This window comes from Pollicipes pollicipes, unplaced genomic scaffold, assembly GCF_011947565.3.
Source record: "Pollicipes pollicipes isolate AB1234 unplaced genomic scaffold, Ppol_2.1 Scaffold_7261;HRSCAF=8764_pilon_pilon_pilon, whole genome shotgun sequence".
NCBI classification, from domain to species: Eukaryota; Metazoa; Arthropoda; class Thecostraca; order Pollicipedomorpha; family Pollicipedidae; genus Pollicipes; species Pollicipes pollicipes.
Window position 1 is genome coordinate 16729370 of NW_023597054.1, and position 12658 is coordinate 16742027.

Sequence of the window (12658 nt, forward strand, 5' to 3'; positions counted from 1 at the left end):
ATTCCTAAGACTATGCTTACCTACATGTCACTTACTTTGCATAAGTCACTATAAAATTAGGGCAGTAATAACTTGCTCAATCATACATAACTATTCATTATTTGTATTCAATAGCATCTGTATTGACTACAGCAATATCAAGGGCTCTGACAGTCAGGGGCCCCTCAACCTGGTTATGGTTAATCACTTAATTAAGACATTTGCTAAAAGATGACTTTTACTTATAAACCAATTTGCTTTACATTCACATACTGTTACCTACATTTTCAATACTCTCATGGTGGTAGACACAGTATGAGCCTGCTTAAAACATCTGTCAAGCTCCAGTCCCATTCCTCACATCAATATAATAAGCAGAAATGGAATCAATGACCTCAGTCTATGCTAGAGTGAAGAAGAATCTTAAATATTACCCAGCATTCTGGCTGTTAATTTAACTAATTGATCAAATACAGTGAACATAAAGCACCACTGGTTTGCATCCTTACAGGTTATGATTACAACAGTTGAGCTAAGGCTTGCAAAATTTACTTGGCATAATTACATGCTTGCTCAACAAAAACAAGATTTTTACCACATACAACAGTGCTCTACAAAACTAACTCACCCATGCACATTTAAGCTGTGTCAAGGTGATTTATAAACTACATGGTGCTAACCTTAGTTTGCCACATATAGTAGCACAGAGCAGATTTTATCCATGTAACCTCAACAACATAATGAAAAAGAATAATCTACCAACAAATTGTTCAAACAGCAATGCGCAGTTACCAGTAACAGGAAGTAGCGCATGTGGATAACATATGGTCCCATTTACTCGCGCACAATGAGGCCAGCGCAAACCGTTGCACGTTTACGCTTTCTCTTCGCGGCCAGATGTATATGTCAGGTTAGCAAAAATCCACCAAACTAGCTTTGATCTGACCACCGCCATTCCAACTTCCGTAGTTAAACGAATATTCCTTACGTCTCAGTGCCAGTCGCCAAATATCCAAGACATGAATCACCGATCGCCAGAACAAAGGAATCCATCCAACGAAACCGAGGAGCGGCGCGCAGACGCTAGGGGCACCACACACGCCCCGGGACGGGCTCACTGATCCATACATTCATAAAAATATACTCACAAGCTCCCCCAGCACACTAAGATGTATCACAATATCACACAAAGCCGCGGCTTCACGCTAACTTTTTCGGCACTCCTCCTTCCTCGCCGTCATCTTCCGTCTGGCGCAGTTGTGCGCCGAAAGTAGATCCTGAAAACCAGCAAACAACCTCGAAAGGTGATTGGGTAATGTGGTGTGTCCCCTTGCGTCATCCTGACGTCACGGGTTTTCCGTCGATTGATTGCTCGAATCTGCACTATTTCTGGTCGTACTAATATTGTTGATACTTTTGCTGGTTTTTTGCTATTAAAGTGAACTTTTCTAACACGTAGCTGCTGAGTAATTCAATTAAATGAACATTTTTGAAGAGTGATTGCAATTTTGTGTAGTACAACTACTTTATCACTTGAAAGTAGGCGTGGCCTAGGAACATTGTTTACAATCAGCTGAATGATCAAAGCGCCGAGCAGCAGCGCAGTCGGCGTTGGGCATCGGGGCGCAGTGTAGCGCGCTTGGGCATCGTTGTGGTGGTTGAGGATACGGGCAGACTTATTCACCAGAACTTTGTGCCTGACCTCCTGAGTGATTTGGATTCCCCAAGCTGTGGGTTTCTCGCCAAGCAAGTTGCAAGATTTTGAGGACGTCTAGGACATCTAAAGGTTCGGTTGAATACTTCTGTTTTAGCTTCGTGGTGTCGATGGTAAACCTGAGAGGAAATAGGTATATTTCCCCTCAATGAAACGTGACGTAAATCTCGCCGAGATTTCCCAATCTGGGAGGCAAACCAGGGATTATTCTTAAGGACTGTTGGGTTAGAAGGCTAGGAGGAATGGGGTGAAGCAAATAAAACAGCAAAATGTTAGGTGATGTGTCAGAGTCTGCATCGGATTCCTTATGCATTGACCTTTGCTACCTGCCTGTGGGATTATATATTTGGGTGAAAATGTCCTGCATTCAGAAAGTTTGTCAGAAGTGAAATTTTACAAAAGTGTTGGGGCATGCAAATGCCAGTTTCAGGTTGGTTCTTTCCATGCTGGCATATTTTGTTACAGACCTGCTGTTCATTTTCTGGGCTGTCAGGGATGCAGCTCTACCTGTGAAGCTATGTCCATCCCTCCACTGTTTGATTGTAATGGATTGTTACATTGTAATTTCTGTACCTTAAGTCATTGTGCTTGCATATATGCACCTCAAAGAATAGGCCAATGATCATTTCTCCCTGGACAAAACTTAAGTAATCAATGTGTCATCATGGGCAGAAAATATGTATTAAAGCACATGGCAGTATCTGCTGTAAATGGACCAGACATTGCTAACATCCAACATATGTTATGAAATGCCATTTTTTATCTGTTCCATTTTATCTTTGCCATGCTAGCTCTGTTCAGCATTCTCCACCCAAACCTAAAATAGTGAATTGACATAGATGTAATGACAACTGGGGTTTGCGAGCATAAAACTACATCAGCTATTGTGGAGCTTGGGATCATTTTGATGTTTGCACAATACAGTGTCATCAAAACAAGTATACCAGGATCATGTAAGGTATGATCATGGCTAAGGAGGTGGGTATTTGTTTAGCAGTTTATTTGAGGATGGGGGCAGGGGGGCTGTGCTCACATGCTACAAAAGGAGAATGCAAACCAACATTTTTATGGTGAGTGTGGTTTACAAAATAAATTTGTGGGGAGAGGGGTTAGAAAGTGGAAAATGGCTTGTCCTCCTTCCAAAATATGCTAATCAAAGAGCTTTTCTGCATGTTTGGCTCATCTTAAAGTTGTGTGGTGGTGGAGGGGGTTGAATAGGGAACTGCACCACTGGTGTGATGTAACTGAAACAAAGATTTGGTCAAATGCCTTGTGCATGATTCTGCAAAACTTTTCCCAGTTTGAAGGCCAATAAAGACACATGGGTTGACAAAACATGTACACATGATTGGGGGGGGGGGGGAGGAGGACTGAGCAGAGAAATATGGCCGAAGAGTCCCTAAAATACAACCAATTTTTTTTTTCTCTTCATCTGACAAACTTCCCCATTGCACTGAGAGTTAAGTCCTCTGCTCCCCCCCCCCCCCCCCAGTTAAAATGAAACTACACTCCCAATTTTAATGTGCCTCAAATCAGGCAGAAATTTGTTCCTTTTAAGCAGGGCATAGGACAAAATCCCTATAATGTTAAACCAAAATTTTGAAGACATGTTTTGTCTTAAATGCTTAGTAAAATGAGATAAATTTTGCCCAGGATTGCTTGGGGTTAAGAATAACTATAAAAACTACCACCAAGTATACAAATGACAACAATAGATTTAGCATCACAAAAATTTCATAACATCTGAATCTGAAAAATGACATATAGTAATAAAAATGGGGCTTTGGTAGTGGATGGGGGGGGGGGGGAGGGGAGACAGCTGATTCACTGGGTAACAGTGAACAGTCATCTGGAGAGAGCTTCAGTGTAGCAATTAAGGCTCCTTTTTACTGCATTTGTCATTACTATTGCATTAATCCTTATAATGCAACATTGACCCATTAGTGCATTTCAACTATATTGTGCAACATCAATATAAAGGTGACTGCATCAGTGCATGCACTTAGACTGTAGATTATTTATGTTGGGTTCAGATGTGCACACGAGAAAATTCACACTGGCCAATCCCCACCCTTGTTCATTGGCAAATGCCGGCTCCTGTCCACCCACAAACCGAAATAATATCGCCCCAACGGCGCAATTTCACATTGCCTTCCGTTCAGAAGAAAGCCACAAAACGTGTACACATGCCCGCCTCAGAACCTCAGAGTTTCGAAATATAATGAGAACGCATGCAGCCGTAATATGAACTGTAGGTGCTGTGGGAGGGGGCTCCTGTAGGTTTAGCGGAGGTCGCACTTGCCTACCGGGTGCCACCCATACACAAATCTTGGTGTGAACGACGGTGGGGTCCGGAGATAACTGCTCACTAAATCATGACTTCCGTGTAACACGATTTTGTGTCTTTGTTCCCGTAAAGTAAATGTTGCTTGCAGTGTGAATGTTCATCAGCAAATTAGTTTTATGAATGTTTGCTACCACCTTGTGCTACCACGATGAATACTTGCCTATTTTGTCACCGAAATGTCCGCAAAAATCCAAGCAACAAATGTGGAGATCTAGGAAGTACGCATCGTGGCTGTTTTGTCAAAACATGTTGAAAAATCAATTGGAATTGTTTAACACAACTCGCTGCAGACTGCAGAGTATCGATGAACCGTTTTCAAGCTAGCTTGGGAGCACTGGCTGACGGAGAGGATTGTTCGTCAAGGGCAGGCTGGAAGCCGAATGCCACTTTTATGTCGTTCTTTTCCCTTTTATCGGGGGTTGTTGTGGCAAATATCATGCGATGTGTGGATAATTTCCGAGTGGGAGACGGTGAAAAATTTATTTTGGCCTCCGGCCGCACGGCGCGAAGACAACACTTTTCTCGCCACATACGCAACTGTACGAGCAAGGGGGGAGGGGGGGGGGGGCAGGTTAAATAGCATTAGGTGCAACCAAAAGCGAAGTGAGCGCAGAATGGAGCATGTCACATGCCAGCTGTTCAGATGGTCCGGTTGTGACGGCAAATGACCATCTGTGCTTGAACAGCTGAAATATGTGTCCTTTTTCGTAGTTGCCTGGCATGCTTCATCACAAACCAGATCTTTGTGATAACTTAGCCGTTGTGACTGCGAAGGTGTGCCTAAAATATTTATCTTATTGGATTGTGAAGTTGTATCCAAAATTCCCATTTTAAAAATGTTATCTGGTGATTTTCGGGTGTCTTCAGATGTGTACTGCGTCGCGTCCTCCCCCGAACGCTAAAGTCTTCGCCGGGTAGGACGACAGCTCTTGTTGTGTGGGTGCTGCGACCACCCCATTCAGATGTGGCCTGTTTATTCCAACTCAGAAAGTTCCATGCCAACTGCGAGAAGTCTCATGTGTGTACGTCTGAGCCCTGCGTAAACCCAGACCCTCATGTCTGGTGCTGATGGTGACGCCGCCGCCTACGCTCCCAGGCGGCGCCTAGTGATGCCAGTGGCCACATCGGAGCAGGGTCGACACCATGGTAACAAGCCGATGATGCCCATGCAGTCGTCCTCGGCCCCGCTGTTCGGCTCCGACTGTGGCACGGGCGTAACGGCGCGCGCCAGCCGCGCGCCGGGCTCGCCGCCGCTCAACATCAACGTGCTGCATCAGGTGCGTCGCGTCGGGCGCCGGCACGCCCGGAGCCGAGCTGGCCCCCGGCAGATGGCGACCGCCGGCCGGTGGGCCAGCTTGGCCGCAGTCGCCGCTGTCGCTCCCCGCCGACACTCCCCCGTGCGCTCCTCGCTGGTCGGCTGGCGCTTTTTTGGGTGTTTTATGCCGTTCCTGGCTCTGTGCTGATGTTTCGGTGCAAAAAGTGGGGCCGTAGGGCGTGTTACTTTTTGTCCCAGATATGGGTGTCATGTGGGCCGTGCGTTGTCTGTGACGGCTGCTCTGACCTCCGTCTATCGCCTGCGGCAGGACTCACCGCTGTTCGGGGGGCACTCGCCTCCAGTGCTGAACCTGTCTCCGGGCCTGAACCCCGTCACCATGGACGCCCATCAGCGCATGTCTCCCACGTATGACGTCATCAACGACGGTAAGTCCGACCTCAGTGCTGACGTCACTCGCGCTGCGGCCGGCGGCGGCGGGGCCCCGCGGGGTGAGCTTGCTGGGCGGCTGCGGCCGGGCGGGCGGCGCCGTGCCTGCGCGGCGCCGGGGGCGGACCGCCGCGGCGCCGGCGGCGGGGCTCGCGACTCGGCGCGCTGCTGTGCCGATGCGGCCGGCGGCAGTCCGGCGGCTCAGCCGCGGCGCGGGTGGCTAAAGGCCGCCCGGTGTTGGCCCCCTGGCTGGCCTTGGGCCGCGCCGCTGGTGCCGGCCGGTCGGTCGATGTGACGGCGGCGGCGGCCGCGCCGTGCCGCGTCACCGGCCGCCCGGCGCCGCCGCCGCTGTCGGCCCGGCTGGCTGTCACTCGGTCGCGCCAGGCCCGGCCTGGTCACGTGACGTGACGCTCTGCACGCCGGCCCCGGCGCGGCGCAGCTGCGGTCAGCGGAGATTTGCATTCCTGACGTCGTCACGGAAGCGTCTCCGCAGACCATATCCCGGAGGCTTTGAACGGCTGACGGCGTCGCGGCGCGGGGCCCGGCTTGGTTTCCGCCCGTGATGCTGAGCGGCGACATCCGGCTGCAGCTGCCGCGTCGTCCGCCGCAGTGGAGCGCGCCGCCGCTGCCGCCGCCGCCGCCGCCGCCGCTGCCGCCGCCGCGTCGCCGCTGGGACAGCGTTATTTCCTGGATGGGACCGCCGGCGGCGGCTCCCGATAAGGGGCGGCCGCGGCGGTACCTGCCGGCGGCGCGCTGCCGGCCGCCGGCCCCCGCGTAGTCGTGAGAGGCACTTGGCACGGCGCCAGCTGAGCGGCCGCCCGCCCGCCTGCACGGCGGCACCGACGGACGGCCGCGCCCGGCCAGCCGGCCGGCTGCGGTGCCCGGTCCCTGCACCCGGACTGTGGCGGCGCCGGGCTGTGGAGTGCGGCCCTAACGAACCCGACCCAGCCGCCGTCGTGCTGGGGTTGGGTGGGAAGGCAGAGCAACGGCAGGGCCCGCGGCCAGCAGAGCGGTGAACACTGCCGGGGAAGCCTGGGTTCGCACGCCGTGCAGGAGCGGAGGGATCGTTTGCTGTGTGCATCTTCTGGAAGGGATTTCACCTGCTCCCGGAAAGTATCAGACTTTTCCTACAACGAGCGAAAAACATGTCACCGACGGGGGCACCTTTTCAGTCTAGCAAATCAACAACTGAAGTATTAAGAGAGCTGTGCCTTCTTCCATCGGGTTACACCGGCGGAACCTCTCCCGCGGCAGCGTGACACCCGCTACCTGTGCTGTCTATCGGGATCCGCTGGCGGCACTGCCCCATCAGCCGTGCTGTTTCCTGTCGGGATCCGCCGGCGGCACTGCCCCATCAGGCGTGCTGTTTGTTGTCGGGATCCGCCGGCGGCACTGCTCCATCAGCCGTGCTGTTTCCTGTCGGGATCCGCCGGCGGCACTGCTCCATCAGCCGTGCTGTTTCCTGTCGGGATCCGCCGGCGGCACTGCCCCATCAGGCGTGCTGTTTCCTGTCGGGATCCGCCGGCGGCACTGCCCCATCAGCCGTGCTGTTTCCTGTCGGGATCCGCCGGCGGCACTGTCCCATCAGCCGTGATGTTTCCTGTCTGGACCCACCGGCGGCACTGCCCCACCAGCCGTGCCGTCTCCTGTCTGAATCCACCGGCGGCACCGCCCCGCCTCCCATGCCATCTCCTATCGGGATCCAGCGACAGCATCGCCCCGCCTCCCGTGTGGTCTCTTGTCGGGATCCGCTGGCGGCACCGCCCCGCCTCCCATGCCACCTCTTATCGGGATCCACTGGCGGCACTGCGCCGACAGCAGTGCCGTCTCCTGCCGGGATCCACCGACGCCACCGCCACGCCTCCCATGCCCTCTCCTATCAGGATCCAGTGGCGGCACCGCCCCGATAGCAGTGCCGTCTCCTGTCGGGATCCACCGGCGCCACCGCCCCGCCTCCCATGCCATGTCCTATCAAGATCCAGCGGCGGCACAGCGTCTTCCGCACTGTCTCCTGTCGGGACCCGCCGGCGGCACCGCCCGCCAGCCGTGCCCTGCGCTGTCGGAGCTCGGTGCCGCCGTCCGCCCGGCTCTCAGTTGCGCTGGCACGCCAGCATCGCACCGCCAGCCGTGCCCTCCGCTGTCGGAGTTCGGTGCCGCCGTCCGCCCGGCTCTCAGTTGCGCTGGCACGCCAGCATTGCCCCGCCAGCCGTGCCCTCCGCTGTCGGAGTTCGGTGCCGCCGTCCGCCCGGCTCTCAGCTGCGCTGGCACGCCAGCATCGCACCGCGTTCTCCGCATGCCATCTGCCTTGCGTGGCTTTTTTTGCGGCAGTCCGAGGCATCCTGGCTTTTTTGCGAGGCTGGCCGGGCTTTGGGTTTGAAAGCGTAGACGTTGGTTGAGTGTTATGACTCCCTGATAGGCTCTCTGGGGGTGGGTGTTTCTCCGAGTTACATAAGGGAACAGGCCTCGGGCACTTCTTACATATGTGCATCCACTTGCATGTACAGTTGGGTCCTGTTTCCAGTATGTGCCATTGAGTCCGTCGGAATCCCAAAGTGAGGTCCGTGCCGTTCACTGGGGCCTGTTGGACGGCGCCTGAGCGGGCACCCTGCGCTGGCACCGGCATGCGACCATCCGAGGCAGCCGTGATTGGAGGGATGCCGCTGGCCGGACAGCTGCTGGTGCGAGAGTCTCTCCCGTATGGTGCACCGTCGAATTGAGGCTCATCCCCTGGGCACGGTGGAGACCGCGCATTGTCCGGGACAGTGTGCGGACTCGAGGGACAACACTGTTCTGGACAGGCCGGACAGGCCCGACTCGAGAGACGGCTGTCTGGAACAAAGCCGACTTTGCCGGGCGCGGCTTTGTCCGGGACAGGCCTGACTCCAGGGACCGCTGTATCCAGGAGCGGGCGGCTGACTCGAGGGACGTCGCAGCCTGGGTCGGCGGCGTCTGCGCTGCCGGGGGCCGTGCCTGTCGCACTTGAGTGGCGGCGGCGAGGGCGGCGGCGTCGGGGCCTGCTCGAACCCGACGCGTGACCCCGTCAAGGAATCCTGCGGGCCACAGCCACCGGGCCGCTTCATCAGGTGCCCTGTAATCCCTCTTGTCCACGGGCTTTGAAGCAAAATAAATGAATACCTAAGCCACCTCTTCCCCCGCGCGTAAATACGATATTTTCGCAATTACCCGCAATTCTGACCCTTACTGACCGCTGGGACCTCGAACGCGGACCAGAAGGTCGCTTCTCAGCGGGCGCGTAGGGGTAACTTCACCCTTCGTGCCGTAATAACACCGAACAAGTGCTAGAGGGTGTTTGTTCGTAAAAACGTTCCCATAAGGTAGGATCTCTGATGATGTCTAAGAAGGGGCCGGAGAGACATTTTGTGAATTGTAGAGGCGGCGAGCGGCGGCGCGGGGAGCATTGTGGGACGCTCCCCTCGGCAGCGGCGGCGGCGCCTGTGCTCCCGAGGGCCGGCCGGCATTCCGGACCGTCTGGGCGGCGCGCGAGGGTCGACTGGGGGCAGCCGCCGGATTGAATGACGCCGTCGGGTGGCGGCGACACCCGATCGGGCGCCGCGGCCGCAGCCGGCGGCGGCGGCGGCGGCGGAGGCCAACAAGGTCCGTACGGCGCGGCAGGCTGCTCCAGCGCCGAGGAGCGACTCAGCCTGGGCGGTAGGACGGGGCTCGCGGGCGCCTGCAGGGCCGTCACCTCGGCGGACGGCCAACTGGTCCGCTGAGCGGGGGCTGCCCGCGGCTGGCGGTGGCCGCATCCCTCCCGGACCGGACCGGGCGGCGGACCCGCCGGCGGCGGCGCGGCGCAGCGGCCGTTGTTCGCGGAGCCGCCGCTTCTGCGGTCGGCTGGCGCGGGCGCGAGCGGGCCGGTGAGCGGGGGGTCGCGGCCGTGGCGGGCACGTCATCCTCCCAGGGCCTCAGCGGACGGCAGCGGACAGTGTGCCGTTGCCGTCTGCAGGTGCGCGACAGGCGGCGCCGGCAGCCACAGCCAGCGGGCCGTTGCAGTTCCGCCTCCCACTTCCGCTCCGACGGCAAGTAATGATTTCCGCTTCTATAGGGGGGGGGGGAGGGGGGGAGGGGGGACTGATGGATGACGCCACGTCGTTCTCGGCGCGCCCGGACCGCAGTAGTGTCCATCGGGACGGCAGTGTCGCGTTTCGGCGGCGGCGGCGCGAGGGGCGATCGTTGCTTGCGCCACCGCCTGGTTGCAGCTGGTTGCGACAGGCGGTGGGACGCGGCGGCGGCGGCAGCCGGGCGGACCGAACCGACGCCGGCGCCGGCGGCCGCGCCCTGGGACCGGCCCGATGACGCAGGGGCGCGCGGCTGACTCAGCCGGGCTGACGCACGGCCCGCCGCCGCCGCCGCCGCCGCCACCGCCGCCGCCGCCGGCGGCCACGCTCTCGGAACGGCGTCGGCCAATTTTCCCCGGCCGTGCCCATGACTGCGGCGGCGCGGACGGCAGGTGCGGCCTCGGTCGTGCGCCCCTGCGTCGGAATGCCGCGACTGGTGCCGTCGCCGCGTGCGGCCACCTGCAGCCGCCGGCCGGCCCCGACGGTCGTCGCCCTCACCCCTCGCCGTCCCCCTGTCATGCACCTTGCCCCCCCCCTTCCACCCACTTGCGCCCGTTTTGTCGGTGTAGAAAAATGGTTCGATATAATGAGAACCCGAATCTAATTACGTCAGGAAATGTATGGCGCAACCTGTGTGACGTGGGCACCGCGTCAGTAAGCCGACAATCGCGGCCTACGATAAAGCGGCGACGGTAGACACGGCTGGCGCCGGGCCGGCGTCGGCTGCCCGCCATGGCCGCCCTTTGTCGTAATCTGCAGCAGCGCGCTGTGGGTGCCGCCGGCTGCTGGCTTGGCTCTGCGGGGATGCGGGCTCGGCCGGTCGGCTATCTGGCCGCGCTGGCAGTGCACGGCGGCGGGGCCGACGCCGCGGGGCCGCCAGCCTGCGCCAGCGCTGGGTGGGAGGCGAGCCGCCGCCAGCCAGGGTTCAAGGCTGGCGGTGCGCCGGCCACGGAACCACTTTTTGCGGCGGGGCTCGTAGCCAGGCGGCGGCTGCACCTGCGCCGGCGCGACGGTGGCGCCGCCACCGGCCGGCGGCCAAGCGGCCCGTCGCCTCTGTGCGCGGACACCGGCGCCGGGCCCCCGCCCTGTCGGGCGGCCACCCTGTCCCCTTTCTTTGCTTAGGACGGCAGGTTGTCGGGGCCTCACGAGCTTCTCGTGTTAGTCGGGTGGTCCGGAAGGGGCTTGACGTGCATGTTTACTCGTCGCCTGGGCGCTGTGTCTCGTCTGCACCGCCAGGCGTGTGGCGTCTTGACTCTGCAGCCCTGCTTAGACAACGGTGGCCCACTGTTTGATGTGGTTGGTGTGCGGGATTCAAGTCTCTCACTGTTGGTCTTCACTATCGCAGTGTGGACCCAGAGCCGAGTGCAATATTTTCGCTGAAAAGTGTGCTGATATGGCGGCGGAGTGGGACGGCAGCGGAGTGGGACGGGGAGTGGGATGGCAGCGGAGTGGGATGGCAGCGGAGTGGGACGCAGCGGACAGTGGGACGTGGGAGTGGGACGGCAGCGGAGTGGGACGTGGGAGTGGCGACAGCAGCGGAGTGGGACGTGGGAGTGGGATGGCAGCGGAGTGGACGTGGGAGTGGGATGGCAGCGGAGTGGGACGTGGGGAGTGGGATGGCAGCGGAAGTGGGACGGCAGCGGAGTGGGGACGTGGGAGTGGGATGGCAGCGGAGTGGGACGTGGGAATGGGATGGCAGCGGAGTGGGGACGTGGGAGTGGGACGGCAGCGGATTGGGACGTGGGAGTGGGACGGCAGCGGAGTGGGACGTGGGAGTGGGACGGCAGCGGGGTGGGACGCCCGCAGAGCCACTCGTCCCGCACGGCTCAGTCCCACCTCCAAACGGCGGCCGTCTGCGGCTGACGGTCCTGATGCACCTGCACGCCGCAGCTGACTGGTGCCGACCGCGCCTCATTGTCGCCCCGCCTGCGGGGTGTTGACGGCGGAGCGTGTCTCGCACGCCGCGCCAACAGCCGCCGGTGGGGCACGTGGAGCCGTCTCCCACTTCGGGGCGTTCGTTTGCAGCTGTTCTATGCAGCTGTGTTCGTACATCGTCGGCTGTGTTTGCACCACCGCGTTCATACCACGTCAGTCCATGGCCTGTGTTCGCACAGATGGGTACTAAGGAAGACCATGATCTTAGTATTTTCAGTGAACCCCGTCAATAGAAAGCATGCTTGGGTGCTAAGGCCAATGTACCAGAGGCTGAGAACGGAAAAAAATCAGATAGTGCTAGTGTTAAAAGATGTAACAAAATCGGATGAGCAAGGAAATTTACTAGCTTGCTGTGAGGATGATTATGCCGTTATCAGCCACGCAGCCCCTGTCCACGAGCGCACCAGCTGGTATTGTACCATGAGAGGTTTCTCTAGACCGGTGGCGCTGCTCGTACTCTGGCGACAGTGTCGCTGACCGGGGCTGGGCTGATGAGCTGCCACATATTTCATTGGCTCCAGCGCGACAGTTGGGTGAGACTCCACGACGACGGCCGTCTCGGCAGCAACACTCGTCCATGAATAGTGACACTGATAACAGTTTACGGTTATTTTAGGAGTGGGTCGAAGCTTGTTGTGCTCTTTTGCATGCATAATGCATGTCAGTGTTAGGGTACCCCCAAGGGAGAATTTTCCCATGTCAGCATCCATGGCACGGATGGCACATCCGCCCCGTCCCTGGTACAGCCTCCCAGTTGTCTGCGTCCCTGATCCGGCTCGTCCCTTGTATTCGCCCTTGATACGGTATGTCGGCTGTCTTTTGCTCTGTCGCGCCCTACCCCTTGTCTGCGCTGGTGATCCCGGCTGCCCTCGCCTGTACACCGGCCCGTCCTGCCCCTTGTG

The 12658-nt window shown here is 58.1% G+C and overlaps 1 protein-coding gene across 1 annotated transcript; it reads left to right on the plus strand.

The window, feature by feature from the left end:
* The first annotated feature begins 1569 nt into the window (after nt 1–1569).
* On the plus strand, nt 1570–6552 carry LOC119111110 (uncharacterized). Its single transcript, XM_037234937.1, has 4 exons — nt 1570–1765; nt 5137–5317; nt 5624–5804; nt 6521–6552. Exons 2-4 carry the CDS (start codon nt 5150–5152, stop codon nt 6550–6552), a joined length of 381 nt encoding a protein of 126 aa, XP_037090832.1. The 5' UTR covers nt 1570–1765; nt 5137–5149.
* Nucleotides 6553–12658: the final 6106 nt, after the last annotated feature.